Source organism: Schistocerca nitens, chromosome 4 (genome assembly GCF_023898315.1).
Source record: "Schistocerca nitens isolate TAMUIC-IGC-003100 chromosome 4, iqSchNite1.1, whole genome shotgun sequence".
In the NCBI taxonomy this organism is placed as follows: Eukaryota; Metazoa; Arthropoda; class Insecta; order Orthoptera; family Acrididae; genus Schistocerca; species Schistocerca nitens.
The window spans coordinates 550,547,094-550,566,868 of record NC_064617.1 but is presented as its reverse complement, the minus strand read 5'-3'; the positions used below and the strand labels follow the sequence as shown (position 1 = coordinate 550,566,868).

General features: G+C 41.9%; 1 protein-coding gene across 1 annotated transcript in view; it reads right to left on the bottom strand.

Moving 5' to 3' along the window:
• Window positions 1-16,352, bottom strand: part of LOC126253186 (cholinesterase-like) — a 62,178-nt gene extending 45,826 nt beyond the window's left edge. Inside the window, exons 1-3 of the mRNA XM_049954349.1 lie at window positions 16,226-16,352; window positions 14,431-14,565; window positions 6,896-7,172 (exon numbers count right to left, since the gene is read on the bottom strand). Of these exons, the coding sequence (XP_049810306.1) occupies window positions 6,896-7,172; window positions 14,431-14,565; window positions 16,226-16,288 (475 nt within the window). The 5' untranslated portion in view covers window positions 16,289-16,352. The remainder of the gene's footprint in view (window positions 1-6,895; window positions 7,173-14,430; window positions 14,566-16,225) is intronic.
• Window positions 16,353-19,775: the final 3,423 nt, after the last annotated feature.

Sequence of the window (19,775 nt, the reverse complement as noted above, 5' to 3'; positions counted from 1 at the left end):
GGAGTATTTCTTCTGGTACCCAAGCTTTCTTCATAGTTCTCCTTTCTCTAAAAGGCATCCATTTGTCCTCTCTCCATTCCTGCCTAACCATTTTGCATTTCCTCTTAATCTTAGCTTGCCAGCATTCCTACTTTCTTATTAGATATTAAAGCTACACCCGCATTACCACTATTTGATTTTGTACTGACGACACTGTATTCACCTGATCAGAATTGTTGTTCTCCTGCCACTGAACTGCACTAATTCCCACTATGTGTGACTTCAACCTATCCATTTCCTTTTCTAAATTTTCTAATCTACTTGCCCGACGAAGTGATCTAACATTCCACGCTCCGATCTGTATAACGCCAGTTTTGTTCCCCCACGATTACTACATTCTCCTAACCAATCCCCGCCCTGAGATCCGACAGGGACACTATTTCACCTCCCGAATATTTTACTCAAGAGCTTACAATCGTCGTTTAACCACACAGCACAGCTACATGCCCTCGGGAAAAATTACGGCTGCAGTTTCCTGTTGCTTTCAGCCATTCGCAGAACCAACACAGCAAGTCCGTTTCAGTTGATGCTACAACGCCAGACCAGTGAATCACCCAGACTGTTGCTCCTGCAATTACTAAAAAAGCTGCTGCCACTCTTCAAGAACCACATGTTTGACATCTTAACATCTGCTCCTCCGTAGTAGTTGCTCCTACGGTACGGCTATCTGTATCACTGAAGCATTCAAGCCACGCCGCCAACGGCAAGGTCCATGCACTATACGAGGAAGGAATCATTGAAAGGTCCTTTATTGCACCTATGATATTCGTTTATCTGCAAACGTCTACAGTCGTCCATTACAGGCTACTCAGTATGCCACGTCGAATTCGACATTTTCCTGCCGCTACGTCAGTGGAAATCAGTAGAGACAGTGCTATGTGTACGTGAAGTTGCATTTTGTGATGTTATTTGTGTAGTGAAGCGTCAGGCGGGTCGGCGATTGGGAATCAACCCTGATAACGCTTTGCGATTGGTTGAGATGAAATTACGACGAAATCTTCTTCGTGAAGTTGGTATTGTTGGAGAGTATGAATCATTCACACGTTTTCTGGTATCTATTATAGTGCAAAAATATTATCACCGATTAGAAACGGTTACTACTGTAACGCTAACACATATTTATGATGCTAGTGATGATAATGACGAATACCTCACGGCAAGAGGTAATGATACGGCTAGTTCGAGAACAGGCGATGGTTTCAGCAAGTAGACAACATATACAATGATTATGACGGCAGAGGTTTCAATATATGTGACACATTCCTGAAAAGATACCATAAAATGAAGACTGAAAGCAATATTAATAGCGTATTGGATTATGTGACAGGGAAAGACATAAGTTTTCATGGGAAATCGTAGGCTGTATTCAATGCCGTCAAGCAGTGTGTAAAGGCGAAGTAACACGAAACGCGAGAATGCTTTTCTTTAGTTCATTACCGGCATTTCAGCACTGGGCATTGGACGTAGCCAGAGATCTCGAGTGAACGAACTTTATAGCGTCACTGGGACAAAGTCGAAGAAGATGTTTGGGACAATATCACGCCGTGTAACAATGCTCCATGCACGGAAAGGTAAAGACGATGAGGAAGAGATCATTCAAGGTGCTCAAACATTTTGTTCCGAAAGAACGCTATACGTTAAACGAGAGAGAAAAAGAGTCTCGACGTTCCAATCAGTTAATAGTCCAACATACACTTACACGATCGACGTTGCTATATCAGTGAACGTATGATTGGCAGAAGAATTCCATGTATGATTCCAAGAACCAAACGGGAAGTTTGTACCTCGCTTGTCAAGGGAAACGGTAAAACGATGTTCTCCTAATGTCTTCACAGATGCAAGTGCGATCTGAAATATGACGAAGAAAAATCTGAGGAGGGTTTTTCCTGTAAGTTTTCTCTCAGAATCAATAGTACTTTGACACTCTTTGTCTACACATAAGGATGAACACGTACTATTGAAACCTCTGGAGAAGAAGATGTAGTTGTAAAAATCATTCAACCAAAACTACAATATATACACAACCTCTGGACTTGTATTTTTTTAGGCATTATAATATATATGCGAAGAGAATGACAGACGTTCTTAAACTCCGCTCCAGGAACATGCAGCCAAAATTTCTTGACAGTTTCTTTATCATGAATATGCATTCCGTCGTTTACAATAAATTATCTGCAGAAGTATGGACACCAACACCTCGTTACTCTTAGCAGAACGCTGCCTACGATGTTGACGAAACTGTGCGTGCTGTAGTAATTCGTATTCCTCTGAGCATTTTACTGATAGTCCTCATTTATAGTTTACGATATCTGCAATGCGTATGAATTTTACAGTATAGAGTACGTTTGCAGAGTTTTGAAAACATCGGCAGTCACCAAGACATTGAGAGGTACGTAAAGTTCTGCAACAAAAATTTCATACATAAATGTTTGCTCGAACACGACGACTTTTTTTGTCAGTGAAAAATTAGGCGAAAGGCTAGGTACTAGTAAAATAACACTGGGTTTGGAATTTTCAGAAGGAATAAATGGAAGAACCAGAATACTGGCTGAGGGAATGGAGGCGAGTGCAAGGTAGCATCAAGCTAAGGTTATCACTTTATAGGGAAAGATATAAAATTTAGAGCAGAAATTATAATCCACTGGGAAATATATTTCAGGGACAGTTGATGTGGTAATCACTCATTTAATGAAAGAGATGCATCCTGATTTTGATGACAGGATTTCAAGCGTAAAAACCGAAGCTGTTTCGTTACAGAAAGGTCAAGTTAAATTTCAAGGGTCTATGGGTGAGGAGAACAATCAATTTCAAACGGATGTTGAAACTTTAAGAGACGAATATAAGAAAAGAAGAAAGATTTGTCAAGGAGGTTGTATGTTGTGTTTGGTCAAGTAGGTATTGCTAAGATTCAACAGCAAATGTTAAATCATGCTACGTTATTACTAGGTTTGGATCAGTTGAACACGCTCAAATGCGTGGACCTGAATCTCTATCAACTCAGCAACCTTGGCAACAGTTCCCTCTATCACTGTGGTTGTGAGCAAAACCTTTCACCACTCCAATGATTTTTACCTCTCCTGAAACTGCTGTTTTCATTGTGGTCAGATAACCCTTCCCATTGTCTCCACCTATCATTCCTGTACTTATCCCGAGGCAAATCATGTTACCTATGATAATGACTTTGATTCCTTTGTAGCCTCAGATCACAGAAGAAATCTGATTATCACTTATACTACCGTGATACTCTAACTCTTAGAGCAGACTCTGAAAAACCTTCCAATCCACCAGCAAGAATAACTGTGTGCAACTTAGACGAAACTTTAATGAGACAGTTACGAATCAGTTAACCAGATTAGTAAGGATTGTACAAAAATAAACTTTTAAATAATAATGTTCTAACAACAGAGTAGAATTTATAAAACCAAATGATCAAAATTTTACATCTCCAATATGATACGTTTGTCTCGTTTGTAGTCCCTCAGACAAATATGCAGACAAGAACAAATGATAAAAGACCTCTTGAGACACAATTTCTAGCTAAGGCCATTCACAAACTCAATTTTATTATCAGAAGACAAGTGGGAGAAACCGCCACATAAAATAGTTTCAACTTAGAACAAAATGAAACTATAAGACGTACTTCAGAAAACTTGAAACACTCGGATAAGAAATGATTATAACAAAAACCCAGCAACCCTTCGATTTCTGCAGCCTCATGATTCAAATTACCGTGACAACAATAAGTTCTCCTTTCATAATAACCCACAGCTTCTGACTCATTTTCATTGCTAGAATCCACATTATCATTAGCAGAGAACTGACTTCCTCCGTTTCAAAAACTTTCATTTGCGTTTTAGGAATCTTCTGATTCAAATCTCTTTTTATTAATCTGCGCCTGTAGTTTCTTGCTTGAACCAGAAGAAAGATCTTACTTCTTAATAATGACCAACACTAACTGCTACAGTACTGACAAACTGCCTGCTGACTTTAGTTTCGGGTTCTTCGGCCGACGTCTGTTTGGTGATTTTTCTGACGTTTTACAATCACGAGTGGCTGGCACTGTCAAAGATTCATCATCCATTGCTGGTGGTGGACTGGAGTCGAGCTCGTGGCCGCAGATTATGTGTACCCTTGCGGCAACGTCCAAGGGCTTTTGCTGTGGTCATTTCCGATACGCTTCTCCCTTCGCTGCAGCACTGGAGTCTAAGATGCGTTCGCGTTGAGGTTTCCTTCTTTCTCGTTTAAGCTATTGTCACGTTTGTGTATTTCTAGAGCTTCACTGTGCAAGTGGGTGTGATAGCTCTTCTCTACAGCAATAACTTCCGTGTCGGCGAATTTTACTGTGTGGTCGCTCCGCACAGCGCGTGCCTTACCACGGCCAATATCTCCACCTACCCCAACCTGCAATGTCGCGTATGTTCTGTGATCCTGATGCTGATTGATCTTCCAGTCACTCCAACATAAACTTTTCCGCATCTATGTAGTATGCGATATATTTCCGACATTGCAAGTCACTGATCTGAGACACTCTTTTATCTTCTTTGTTGGTTTATAAATAGTTTTTACGCCTCGTTTGCGGAATATACAGCCGATTCTGTCCACTACTCTGGACTGTTTGGCAGAAAGGTCGTGCCCAATGTTTCTGTTTCCGAAGTCTCACTTCGCCTTGTGTTTGTGACATTTCTGGGGGAGTACCCACTGCTCCTCAGAACGCTTTCTAGGTGTTGCATTTCGCGACTGAGGTGCTGCGGCTTACATATTCGTCTTTCTTTCGTTATGAGCGTATTAATCATGCCTCATTTCTGGCTCGGGTGGTGATATGACAGTTTTCGAAGGTATCGGTCCGTGTGTGTCAATTTTCGATACACTCTGTGTCCCAGTTTTGAACCATCCCTTGTGACCAGCACATATAGAAAGGACGGCTGCTTGTCCTTTTCTGAGTCCATGGTAAATTTTATGTTGGCATGGAGGCTGTTCAAGTGTCTTAGTAAGTCACCGGACTGTTCCTCACCATTGCTCCACGCAACTAAGGTATCATCAACGTATCTGAATCTCACACAAGGTGCCAAGACCAGTGTATGAGCTTCTAAATGTTGCATGAAGGAGTTGACCACCACTGGACTTAGAGAACTACCCATGGCGACGCCTTGGAGCTGTTCGTAGAAGTTACCATTCTAAGTGAAACAACTCATAGTGAGACATGCATAATAGAGCTTGGTGATGTCTTGCTGGAAGATTGAACCTATGTGCTCCAGAGAGTCTCTGAGTGGCACTTTGTTAAACAAAGAAGCAACATCAAAGTGTATGGCCTTTGTGCCATATATTCCTAGAGTGACGGACAGCATCGACGTGTATTGCGTAGACACGGAGTAAAGGCTGTTTATAAACCGACAAAGAAAATACAAGAGTGGCTCAGATCGCAAAGGAAAAGTGGTACCCACGTGCAGTGTCGGGAATGTATTGTATACCATGTACATGCGGAAAAGTTTATGTTGATGTGACTGAAACAATAAAAACTTTTCCGCATGTAGATGGTACACTGACTGAACGATCGGTCAACACCAGGATCACAGATCATAACCGACACTGCAGTCTGGAACAGGTGGAACAATCGGCTGTGACGAAGCACACGCTGTATGAGACCGACCACACAGTAAAATTAGCCAACACAGAAGTTATTGCTGTAGATAAAAGCTATCACACACGCTTGTTCAGTGAAGCTGTAGAAATATGCAAACATGTCAATAGCTTCAACGAGAAAGAAGAAAACCTCAAGATGAACGGATCTCGGATTCTCGTGCTGCAGTGAACGACCTTTTCAGGCGGCGAGAGGAGAACCGTACCGGAAATTACAACGGAAAAACACTTGGACGTTGGCGCGTCAGGTACATATAATCTGCGGCCTCCAGCTCGGCTCCAGTCAACCACCAGCGATGGAAGGTGAAGCTTTGACAATGCCAGCAACTCATGCTGACGAAAGTCACAAAAATCATCTTACAAACGTCGGCCGAAGAACCTGAAATAGAAGCCAAGAGGCAGTTTGTCAGCAAGTGTCCACGGAGGCCTAAGCAATTTTGAGCTGCAGTACTACTAGGATCCTGTTCAGCATTAGAAGCTAATAACCCAGAATCCTTGTTAAGTGCCTTCCGAAGCTCTTCCTTATTTTATGACAGCTCCCTCTCTGATCTTGCCCTACCTTCCTATTTCTACTGCTGTTGCTATTACCCTATATTCGTCTCACTGGAAACCCTTACCTTCTTTGCATCTCATTTCAGAGGTCCCCATTGCAACTAGTGTAAATGTTTTCATTTCCCTTTTCAGATTTTCGAAGTTTTACCTTCGAGGTTCAGACTTCTAACAGTCCACGCTCCGTATCGTGAGGTGTACACGTTTGATGGTCTTTTAATCTTGTTTCCATGGGTACCTCCCCCTTTGGTAGTCCCATTCAGATATCCAAATGGTAATTTAATCCGAAATATTTTGTCAAAGGCGACATGGTAATGTTTTTTTTTTCAATTATAGGGCACAATCCTTGTGGATGCTTATTTTCTGATTTATTATAATGATTTCCATTAACTTCCTAATGCCATTGCTAACTGCCAACTCTGCATCTCTTAGAGCAGTTTCCCACTATAGGGGCAAGAGACCTGACACTTTATCCGCTTCTACGCCCTCCTTGAACAGACCGTTGACAGAATGACGATAACTACTTAAACTGAAAGTCTTTGATAGGTATTGCTGATGCACTTTACTCAAAATTTAACCAGTTCCTTAGATCTAACAAACGATTCAGGACCTTTTGACCGGTAATCAAATACACTACCCTCAGATCGGATTATTCCAAAGCAATACTTACCAAGCGGTCCCAGGCGGTAGTTAAAAGCGACGAATATAACGCCGTAGGAGACGAGAAATTCTGGGCCGGACATTTTTCCAGAACCACTGCCGACTCTGTACCCTCCGCCGTAAATCCAGAACATGACGGGCAGTTGGGCGCCCTCCTCCGGCACACCCGGCACGTACACGTTCAGGTAGAGGCAGTCCTCCGAGCCCATGCCGCTTTCCTGGACACAGTCACTGCCGTACTCGGTGGCGTTGAGTATTCCTTCCCAGTTTGCTGCCGGTTGCGGAGCCTGTAATGAATTTGTCTAGTAATTTCAAATTCGATAAAGCGAAATACCCTCAAACTTCTAGAATAATGTAATAATTCCAATTACAAATAAAGCAGTTGCTGACAGTTACGAAAGTTATCAAACTATCAGTTTAATAAGTTCTGGTTGCAAAATACTAACATCGATTCCATAAAAAAAATGGAAAACCTGGTAGAAGCCAACCTCGGGGAAGATTAGTTTGGATTCTGGAGAAATGTAGCAACATGACCCTACGACTTATCCGGAAGATAGGTTAAGATAAGGCAAACCAACGTACATAAGATTTGCAGACCGTTGATAATGCTGACTGCAATACTCTTTTTGAAATTCTGAAGATGGTAACATACAGGGGGCGAAGGGCTATTTACAAGTTGTACAGAAACCAGAAAGCAGTTGCAAGAGTAGAGGAGCATGAAGAAGCAGTGGTTGAGAAAAGAGTGAGGCAGGGTAGTTGCCTATCCCTGTTGGTATTCAATCTGTACATTGAGCAAGCTGTAAAAGAAGTTAAAGAAAAATTTGGAGTAGGTATTAAAGTTCATGGAGAAGAAATAAAAACTATTAGACTTGCCGATGCCACTGTAATTCTGTCACAGACAGCAAAAGACTGGAAGAGCGATTGAAAGGAATGGACAGTGCCTTTAAAGGGAGGTATAAGACGAACTGCAACAAAAGTAAAAGAATAATGATGGAATATGGTCGAATTAAGTCACGTGATGCTGAGGGAATGAGATTGGCAAACGAGACACTTAAAGTAGTAGATAGGTTTTGCTATTTTGGCAACAAAATAACTGATGATGGCCCAAATGGAGAGACAAAAACCAAAATAATAATAATAACGGCTATAATAATAAACCTCTCTCTCACACACACACTCACTCATTCACTCTTTCACCCTGGATCAGGCTAATTTCTTCTCAAAGTAGCGTTTTTTTATCGTATAAAAAGTATCAAGCACGTACAATAGGAAATGTCAGTTGGCTCAACCCTACGTGTTTTGAATTTATATTGAGCAGATTAACTGAATTTTAGTTGATTTTGGCTTCACAATCAGTTAAGCAACACTAGATTATGTGAAAAACATGAAAACACGTAGTGTAATACGCTAAGTACGACTATATGTGGGGAAAATACGTACTGAGATTAGTGATACTATGTAAACGTGGAATGAAAAATACAGCACATTAGAGTAATACATATTCTTTGTGCCGCTTTTGTTCTTCTGCTTACATATAAACTCAAACAGATCTAATGTACACGGAGATTTACATTCCTGGGATATTTTGTATTGTTGTTATTACTGTAAAAATGTAACTTATGTTCGGTGAAAATATCTGATTGACTTAAACACCCAGAGAAAATAACTTATCTAAGATATCAGTCGTGTGTCACTGCTTGTACTGAAAGATTACCGCCTGGTTCCTCATCTAAGAAATAGTGTTTGCTCATTGATAGGCGTGCTCGTGTCTAACTGCTCATTGTATAGCATAGTTTAGAACTGGCTTCAAAATTCAGTGAATAACCTCGAGAATCTATTTGTGTACGGTCAATGTAATCCCTTCTCTAAACTGTTATAGAGATTAGTTAGAAATGCAATGGGTAAGGTTAGAGTGACGTTTTACCATGGCACAATACTTAAAGTACAGGAGCTTGTAACACTTTGTAATTGCCGTAGATTGCTTTCTTACAGGATTCCTATTTTGATTACCTAATGAGGATAACACTTTCATTATCAATGACTATAAGAGTGATTATTCGATTAAATTATTTCCATTGGACTTAGATTAGCCTGCCGGAGTAGCCGAGCGGTTCTAGTTTCTATAGGCTGGAAACGCGCGACCGCTACGGTCGCTGGTTCGAATCCTGCCTCGGGCATGGATGTGTGTGATGTCCTTAGGTTAGTTAGATTTAAGTAGTTCTAAGATCTAGGGGACTGATGACCACAGAAGTTAAGTCCCATAGTGCTCAGCATAAAAATGCACAGTGAAATCTATCCACATGGCCGCAAACCTGATACTGACATAGAACGACAAGGAGAGGTCTGAACGTCAAATAACAATAATAATAATAAAACAAAATAAAAAATGAGACGAGATACTGGCAGAAGTAAGGCAGTGAGGACCGGGCGTGAGTCATGCTTCGGTAGCTCAGATGGTAGAGCACTTGCCCGCGAAAGGCAAAGGTCCCGAGTTCGAGTCTCGGTCGGGCACACAGTTTTAATCTGCTAGGAAGTTTAAAAAAATCAGTACTTAAACTTGGACATAAGTTGAGTTTAGAGTGGATACGAGAGGATTAATAATGGTTGCGTTGTCAACATTAAATATACGGTGGACGCTAAACGTGAGAACGCTTGGTCAAGCTGAACTTACAACAAAATCACTTCAAATTGATCGAACGCCCTGTACGAAACGTGTCATCGACAGTAAATAGCACTCAAATAAGCTCGGACGAAACATAAAATTATTAAATTGGATCTCTAGGAGTGCCTTGATCTGGCACAATAATAAATAACATGTAGACACAGGCGGATACTGAGCACAAAGGAAACACTCAAATTACAGTAAAATTTCCCCACAAAATTGGTGTCGGTGCATCAATATTTCACTTCTTGTAATTCAAGTAGATCGTGCAATTAAAGGTGCACCGGCCAAGTCCCCTCCTTTTATCATCTAATCCACCAAAATAATGACAATTAAAACATTATTTAAAGTTTTTCTGACTAAAGTGACTCTGAAGGTAACAGTATTAGCTTTGTGCACGACTAAACGGTACATTCTGATACCTACTTTTTACTATAATATGAGGAGCCGCATACAGCTACGTCCGCACAGTTTGCTAGCCAGCCCAAGTTTGCCCTGAAGGGCGGAACTAGAAGGCAACGACTCTCTCTTCGAATTCAGTGAGGGGAGGGAGGTATTATTTCTCCTCGGCAGTGAGCAATATGACACCCTCTTCTCTGCTAAATTTGTTTATCTTTGGTGCTAGCGTCCATTTGCTCACAGGGTAAAGTTGGTACAGACTCTACTAGGCCGCTAGTATCACTCGTCAGACCTGACATCAGGATGGAAATGGAGGGAAGAAAAAATTAGTGTTAGAGATAATTAAAATTATTTTCCAGCCACCAGGCTTAGTACGTCAATGAAAAGGAGAATGGTTATTAATATCCCTATTAACAATAGCAAACTATCATTTAATGAAAGTAACAAATGGAGGCAAACGGCAGTGACAATTCAGTAAGAGCGGACATTTAAAGTTAAGCTACACTTTTTATGGCGTGCCAAGTATTAATGAATGCTGCATTATCCTTCAAAATGAAACATATCCATGTCACTGTTTTAACTACACTTCAAAGTGACACATATTCATGATACTAATTTTTAACATAGTCACCATATTCCTCTAAACCCTCTCGAAACATTTTACCTATCGTTAAGTTCCTGGACTATCCGCCATCCGAGGACTGCCGCGTGAATATCCTCATCGTTCGGAAATCTCTTTCTTGTTCGGTTGCTGAAAATCAGATCCTCGATTGCCTGAACGCAGTCGTCTGTGGCCTGTGTCCATAGCCTCCCTCCCCGATCAGCGTCCCAACTTCTTTGCGAGCTTGGTCAAGTTGTTGGCAACATTTCTGAATCTGGATGAAATTTAGACGTTTTGCACACGAGAATACTACTGGCCCATTTATTTCAACTTTGGAGTACATTTATAGTCGCCGCGACACGTAACTCGCACACTGTGACGCACGGGTCTGCTGGAAACCCAGTGGCTGGTACGCAGGTCTGAAAATGCACCACTCTTGTTGCTCAGTGACATTAGCTGGGGACGACATTGTAACTTATTTTCTGGGGTCCCTGTGTGCCTTTTATAGTTCCACTTTCCTAACACATTTCGTTATCGCCGTTATGACGCTTTGTTGTTATTGTTGTCTTCAGGTCAAAGACCGGTTTGTTACAACTGTCCATCCTACTCTATCGTGTGCAAGCCTCTTCATGTCTTAATAACTACTGCAATCTACATTCCTCTGAATTCAGATGGATCGGCTTACTGTATTAATCTCTTCGCCCCTCCCCCCCCCCCCCGCCCCTATAATTTTTACACCCGACACTTCCAGGCAATATTAAATAGGTGATCCCTTAATGTCTCAGAATGTATCATATCAATCGATCCCTTGTTTTAGTAAAGTTATACCATAAATTTCTTGTCTCCAATTCCGTTCAGTCCCTCCATATTAGTTACGTGATATACCCATATAATTTTCAGCATTCCTCTGCAGCATCACATTTCAAAAACTTCTATTCTTTTCTTGTTTAACTGTTTGTGTCCATGTTCTTCTTCCATACATGGCTATACTCGAGACAAATACCTTCAGAAAAGACTTCTTAGCACTTGAGTCTATACTCCATGTTAAGAAATTTCTTCAGAAACGCTTCTCTTACCATTGCAAGTCTTTATATTTCCTCTGTTTGGGCCATCATCAGTTATTTTGTTGCCCAAATAGCAAAATCGATCTTCTACTTCTAGTGTGACAGCTAGCTTGCCTTGGAAAACTGACTAGCCGGAATCTGTTACCACCCATACAGTAAGAGACGGCGAAATGGTAGCCAATGAGGACGACACGATCTGTCTATGAACCATGTGGGTGGCGCATCAAATCCGAAACATGTCGCAGGAGTGATGCAGCAAGTGAAGGCGACGTTTCCAGCCGTCAGGTCATACAATGAGTTGACTATTCCGGAGTGAAATATAAATTAAGCAGAAGCTACAAAGAAACAGAGCTCCTTATATGCACGGCATGTCCAGCTCTCAACTGTAGCTCGCACTTAACGACGACAGACTTCACAACGGACTCGGTTTATCTAAGAGATGAGCTCTGATTGGATTTTTCTATTTCTCTGGATACTTTGCTTCTAAACTAGTACTTCAGAGTGTTGTTTTTTGGTGTTGAACAAAATATTGTGTTGTTCCTTAATTTTCGCAAGTTGGTCGATACAATTCTGCAGCGCCTCCTAATGAGTAAACTTAAAGTGTCTGGATGGTGAGACCAACTGTGTGACAGGACTGAAGAGTTCCTAGCAAAAAGAACACAGCACATCATTCTCAACTGGGAGAAGTTAAAGTACAATAGCTTTGGGCGTATGCTCAAGGGAGTGTTGTAGGACCATTACATTTGACAGTGAGTATAAAAACTTAATGAATAACATCAGAAATTCCTTGAGACTTTTCGAAGGTAATGCTGTTCTATACAGAGGAGACGCGCTGCCAGTGTTCAAATGGTTCAAATGGCTCTGAGCACTATGGGACTCAACTGCTGTGGTCATCAGTCCCCTAGAACTTAGAACTACTTAAACCTAACTAACCTAAGGACATCACACACATCCATGCCCGAGGCAGGATTCGAACCTGCGACCGTAGCAGTCGTACGGTTCCGGACAGCGCGCCTAGAACCGCGAGACCACCGCGGCCGGCGCACTGCCAGTGGATTGTGGCAAAATACAAAAAGACCTTCGGAGAATTGACGCTTGGTGCATGCAGAGGCAATTGAACCACAGCATAATCAAATGTAACGTACCGTGTATACATAGACATAAATAGCCGTTATTGTTTGGACAGCAGATTGCAGAAAAATCGCAGGAAGTAGTTACTTCCATAAAATATGCAGGACTATGCATACGAAACGATTTGAAGCGAAATGACCACATTAAATTCACGATGGGTAAGTCACATGCCAAACTGAGATTCATTGAAAGAATCCTGAGGAGACAAAAGAGGTGTCGCTCACCAACCATTCGTTTGAACAATATTTGAATACTAATTGTCAGTTCGGAATCCATACCAGATGGGATTGATAGAGGAAATAATAAAATTCAAAGAAGAGTAGCACGTTTCGTTATCGGTTGATTTAGCATGCACGAAATTGTCACGGAGATGCTCATCAAGCTCTAGTGTCAGGTACTGCTGGATAACCAGTCTGCATCATACTAGTAGGGGACATAAAGACAGAACGACGCCAATTTTAATTTGTTAAAGATGACTGACCCTCCATCAAGCCCTCTCCCCTGCCCCCTGGTGTAGATGTGGCAACGTTGCACTGAAGATATGATGGGTTCCCCCCTCCATTCCTCCACTCTCCCATCAAGCGAATTAATATTGATAAAATATTACCTACAATATTAAATTCTTCACAAATTTTGGAAACATTACTGACCTGCAAAATCTAAGACCCATTTTTAATCAGTACAACAATTCCTTTAACAAGAGATACTTTGCACGTCATTTCACTCATTCTAAAGTTTTTGAGTATTATATTTATTTTAATTTACTAAGACGTTAGAAGATTCATGGAGAGAATGACTGGCTCAGATATTTTTGCTGCACATTTTTTATACATTCTAACTAATTTTACGTTCAATCTCTTTCATGTTCAAGGTATCATGAATTAAATTAGTGCTTTCTTCTTGACAGCTAACTTCTTCTATGAGTACATATTGATACTTGTTTTGTGACCTCACAACCCTTAATCTGATGGCTAGAGGCATGTGTATACATAGGTTTTTAAGGGAAACCACATCCAATTCTGAACTGATGCTGAGATTTCCAAAACTTAGTTTTTTGAGCAGGCCTGCCGAAATTGAGTTGGTAACAAGGAAAAAAATGGCTGATGACCGTTATTGTGAATTGGGAACTCAGGGAATTGTATTTGCTAATAAACTACGTACTTTGAATCAATGTTTTGACGTATTATTTGTTAGATGGAACACAACACCTTTAGCGTAAGTAAACTCTTACAGCAATTTCCTAGATTGGCTGCAGCCAGTTTAATTAATTAATGTTATCGATGAAATCCATGATATGGATTTGTGGCGTAATTTATTTGGGTTCAGGATTTAGTTGTTTATAGGCCCTGCACACAGCCTATATCAGTTTCATGCCCCACAACGAGTGCAAAATGCTGAGTGGCATAATCTCATTTCGTGTGGAAGTTAGTTGTATTATCGTAAACTGGCACGTCACATTCGTCAGTTTCAAATACTTTCTATGTTCCAACATAATTATTTTTCAGAAACCACGTCTCCAGGTTTCATTTTCAAAACTTTGCTACATTTTGACTATGTTTGATACGTTTTCGTTTTGCAGCCTTTTAACAGTTCTCGTTCCACTGGAACAAATGTAGCTTAGAGACTGTGTGCTGCGAGACACTTCGTCACAAATGTACAGATGTACTTTCCATCAGGTGAACACTTACCTGGAACCGGAGCTTCCCTAATGGCGGCGTAGCATAAGGGATTCCCACAAAGGACGTGTAAGACACGTTGTACACGCTCGTGGCTGTGGTCCCCCTTAGTACTCCTTGCTTGACAGTCACCAGCACATCCTCTCCCTATAACAAAAAAAATCAAGCAAGATGAATGTTAAACGCCCCGTCGATAATGACGCCATTGGACACGGAGCGCAAGGTCGGATTAGGAAGGATCTGGAAGGAAATCGTCAGTGGTTTTTGAAAGGAAGCATCTCAGGATTTTCCTTCAGCGATTTAAGGACACGGAAAATGGGCGCGGAGGCGCGAATATGAACTGTCGTGCTCCAGAATTAGAGTCCGGTCTTCCAACCGCTGCGCTACCTCGCTCCGCGCCTAGAAAAGAGGGGAAGTTCAGCAGCAACCATGTGTAAGATGTTAGTAGATGATAAATGCCTTCTCTATATCAACTGATCGGACAAAACTCTGCACCACCAAAAGAATTTGACAAAATAAATACATAAATAATTAATTAAAATTCAGCATTTTCCCCGCGTACTTAAGACGGATTGTTTCCGCAGTTAAAGTTCACATTCCGAAGTTAGTCTAGTGTGATAATCGTTTCATCGGCTTACGGTAATACGGACAGTAAAACTAGAAAAATAACCTTCAATCCAGCGAAGACGCTGCAGCATTTCATGCTTGCCGCGGGCCAGGGTAGTGCTGCTACTGCTGGAGCACTAGATGTTCTCAGAGTTCTACTGTTCCCGTTACTGCACATCGATGAAACGAATATCACACTAGACTAATCTGAGACAGCTCTATCGAATGGACACGTAAAATTACACTTAAAAAATCATTTTGTTTGTAATGGAAAACCAACTGAAGCTTTTCGACGATACTGGGTGTCGCGTGAAAGACGTGACGACCGGCATTTGTTTGGGCTGAGTCCAACTATAAGATGCAAAAACTAAATTTCAAATATCTACTGAAATACCAGAGAGAATGTGCCTGAAAATCCTCAGGGGAGAGTCCCTGTACATATACTGGTGGGAGTCCTAAGGTTCTTGCCGTATGCCGCATCTCAGCCTCCATAATAGCCTACATTGTGTGTCCTCAATGGTTCAGTTTCTGTCGGTCACGCTCCTTTCTATCCCATGAAACTATTAATTTCAAAGGAGCTATTCTGTCCAGTCATGGAGTGACTGTAAGTTATATATTCCCAGTTTATGCCATGTCCGAAAAATGTCTCGGAAACGGAAGACGTAAATAGTGAATGGTTACAATCTTAACATACTATTGACATTCACGTAATTACAAACAGGTCAGTGTAGAACCTGAAGAAAGTTTCTGAGGTCAAAATAGTGTAGGCATGTATGGCCAGGTCTCAGCGTCCATCGGGTACAATCAACGATACCTGAAACAGGACTTTGTACAGCGTGACGCATAACCCGCAGAAACTGCTTAAAGCTAGTATGACGATTAACAAGTCACGAAATTGTCGAAATATATTGAATTTTTCTCAAAACTGTTGGTGTACACGTTCTTTGCGTAATGAAACTAATTTCCAGTATCCTTCTTGCGTGGAAAGTCTAAAACAGTACGGAAAGGTTCTTTAGAAAAGCAACGAAATATTCAGTAAGGATATACGCATTTCCCCTGTAACAGAAATCTACTCCTGGTGACGTACGAGTAAATATTCTGCACTTAAATATCTTGTGATTCCATGTAATACGAATACACTCTTCTGATCACTTTGTAAACTGACAAGTGTTTCTGCTGAAACAATGTGTACGATATTCACCTTTGCTAAAGATGCTATGGTGAGGAGCGTTAACCATAGACACGATGGAAGTCTCAACTCCATGTCTGCTGGTGCTTCCAACGGATCGTGGCGTCAATGGGCGATCAGTGGAGGTGACTGCGGAGCGGAAGCTCTTATACGGAGGCCAGCTGGTAGCGGGTATAACCTGATTAGATAACATGCTGGCATCTGTTACTCAACTGATAAGAGAGGCACTATTGAACAACGGAAGGACAGTTCGAGTAGGAAAACATAGGAGTTTAAAAAAAATTTGTTTCTTGTTAGAACTCTAAATATAAACACTATATAGACTCGCATCTTGACGATTAGGAATTCTCAGACTTAACTGCTTTCTCGGTTCACAGTTTGGTTACACTGGCTTAGGAAATGTTCACCGAAGGAATCTGGAATTAGTTTGTTTCCTATTTCGCTTTAAATACAGTTGTTCTGTAACATCGTTTAAATCATGAAGTGTTCTTTTCATTTTTTTGGGTGGGGTCATGGCATTGACATTAATCATCTTGCAGAGTGTCAGAAACTTTAGCAAATTCCTTCAGCGAAGTCACTGTCGACAAGAGGATTTATTCAGTCTGACCAGTTGAGCGAAATATTAAAAATATAGTGTTTTAAAAATAAGCCAAGGGCCTTGCCGTAGTGGTAACACCGGTTCGCATCAGATCACCGAAGTTAAGCTCTGTCGGGCAGAGTGACCATCCGGTCTGCCGAGCGCTGTTGGCAAGCGGGGTGCACTCAACCCTTGTAAGACAAAACTGAGGAGCTACTTGATTGAGAAGTTGTGGCTCCAGTCTCGTAAACTGACATACGGCCTGGAGAGCGGTGTGCTGGTCACATGTTCGTCCATATCCGCATCCAGTGACGCCTGTGGGCCGAGGATGACTGCTGCGGAGATGTGTAAGCGCGAAAAGAGGTGCACCTGTGGACCGACACACGAACGCATCTATCCTTGGCGATTATTCCAGGCTTTTGGCACGTGGTCACATTAATGTGACCGGGCAGTTTATTTATGTAGAGAACTGAGGCTGCTCGGTGCTCTAACCACACTCTCTAAACTTCGTGGTTTGAAATGAAAGAGGGACTGTAATTTGTGTCGAGGAAAAGGTCTGACGATGGACTGTGCTCTACACGTATCTATGAGTAAAAAAACATGCGATTGCGTAGATCGTGAGAGCAGTGGTACCCTTCAGTCCTACAAAAGTTTCTTGTACAATTCTCACCATAGATGACTGTACATCGTCCAGGGCTGCATGGCATGTGGCTGTATAACGTTTTGATTTAGCGGTTGCTGATCTGATTTTCCTCAACACATTGGTTTCTTGAACCATTACGCTCGTGATATTTGAGCTACGCCGCAAAACAATGTAAGCTGACAGATTGCAGTCATTGTGTCGCCGTGGAAGACAAATATGACTATCTCTTTAGAATCAAGTTGACACTAAACTCGATTGGAAGCTCTACACAGTGCAACCCACCACACCAGAGACGATGTTTACATGTCTACTGCGTTATTAGAGTATATATTTCTCTATCTACAGAAAGTTGGGAAAACAGCATGCATGCTGCCAGACTAGCTGACTGCAGAATGGGTCGAACCGTAGACACAGAAAGGTCCACAGCCCATGAAGCAATATCGAGAACATATGTAAGCTAAGGCTGTATGGACAATACGTCAGCCATTCCAAAACATGGTATAATAAACTTCCGCTGTTACGTACGAACTTCGTTTATTTACGAAATCCATAGACATACTGTTCAGGCACTATGCCCTTGCGAGCTGAAATATTACCGAAATCTTTCCTGGGATTAGATTATTCTGCCTCGTTAACACAAAATCACATTCACAAATCATTGTCTTTTGAATGCTCTTTTCTGACGTTTACACTGTGGTTTCGGCTGACGTATAAAGAATCCCCATCAATTCCTGTGGATGTGGCGTCTCTCTGCACCATCAACCCCTCATCGCTAACATAAACCTTGCAAGTTCTAAGTTGACTGTATCTTCGGAAATCTTCGATGTTACGTCACATTTTTATTAATTGAAAGATCATTAGAACTTTTGTATAGGCAAATCAATATGTTAACTCACTCTGCGCTCAGCCCCAAATTTGTGCAGGATCTTGCTAACAAGCGAGCACCAGTAATAAAAGGAAACTCTTTGAAAGAATACTGTATTCATCGGCAAATTACCTGAGGCTATGCGATGTAATTGGTGAGAAGCCAGGCGGGCGACACAGCGACGAAAATTGAGGGAGCGGTCCACCAAGTAGTGTTAGAGCACGTAACAGCAAATGAGCGTAACGGCGTCCGACGTCCAGGGTGATGGGCGGAGGAGCGTAGAACGTAAGTGGTGTGGGAGTGCCTCGGAAATATTTGAGAAAAATACACCGAAAGAAGAAAAAAATCATAAAATCATGGAGTTACGCGACATAAGCTTAGGTTGGTAGGCGTGTTTCTACATTTGAAAAGTTATGTTTGTTCAAATTGACGCCAGTCATATAAGAGTGGCGCTGGTAGCACACACTATAACGGTAGCGAGCTTTAGTTTCCTTTGAGACTGCACGTCGTGATTTGATGTTAGTGAATAATGCCTTTAAGGTGACAAAGTCGCCATTATCAACACCTCACTGACTTCGAACGAGAAGCTGGATATTCTGCCTGTGTCACTGCAGAAAGACTTGGCGGAATGTAGCCACCGCACATAATCACTGCCAGTGGTGGTCCCTGGAATGTACTGTCGCTAGAATACCAGTCTCCGGACAGCCACGTGGCACTACGGAGACGAAAAAAAAATAAATAAATAAATAAAAAATTTTAAAAAAATGGTGCTCGGAATATGGCTCTGCTGGATCGTACTGCACCTGCTTCAGCAATTTGGGCGGCAGTTGGCACCATAGTCACACAACGAACTGTTACAAATCGGTTACTTCAAGGCCAGCTCCGAGCCAAACGCTCTCTAGCGTGCATTTCACTATCCCCAAACTAACACCATTTGCGACATCGGTGGCGTCAAGCGAGAGTTCATTGGGGGCAGAGTGGAGATCTGTTGTGTTTTCTGATGAAGCTGGTCCCACCCCGTTACCAGTGGCACCCGTGTGTTGTTTAAAAGGGGGCAAATTGAGGCCCTGCAAACCAATCCCTCTGTGTGCTAGACATGCTATACCTACAGCTCGAGTTATGGTCTGGGTGCGACTTCGTATGACGGTCGGAGCACACTCATAGTTATCCCATTTGTGCGTCAATCTGGTGATTCGATATGTTGTGCTGCCATTCATGAACAACATTCGACTGGGTGTTTTCCACCAGGTTAACTGTCGCCCACTTACCGCTATTGTAACCCAAGGTGCTCTACAGAGTGTCGACATTTTGCCTTGATCTTGGTTCAAATGGCTCTGAGCATTATGGGACTTAACTTCTGTGGTCGCGCGGTTCCAGACTGTAGCGCCTAGAACCGCTCGGCCACCTCGGCCGGCTGCCTTGATCTACTCGATCATCAAATCTGTCTCCACTCGACCATATATGGGATATCATTGGT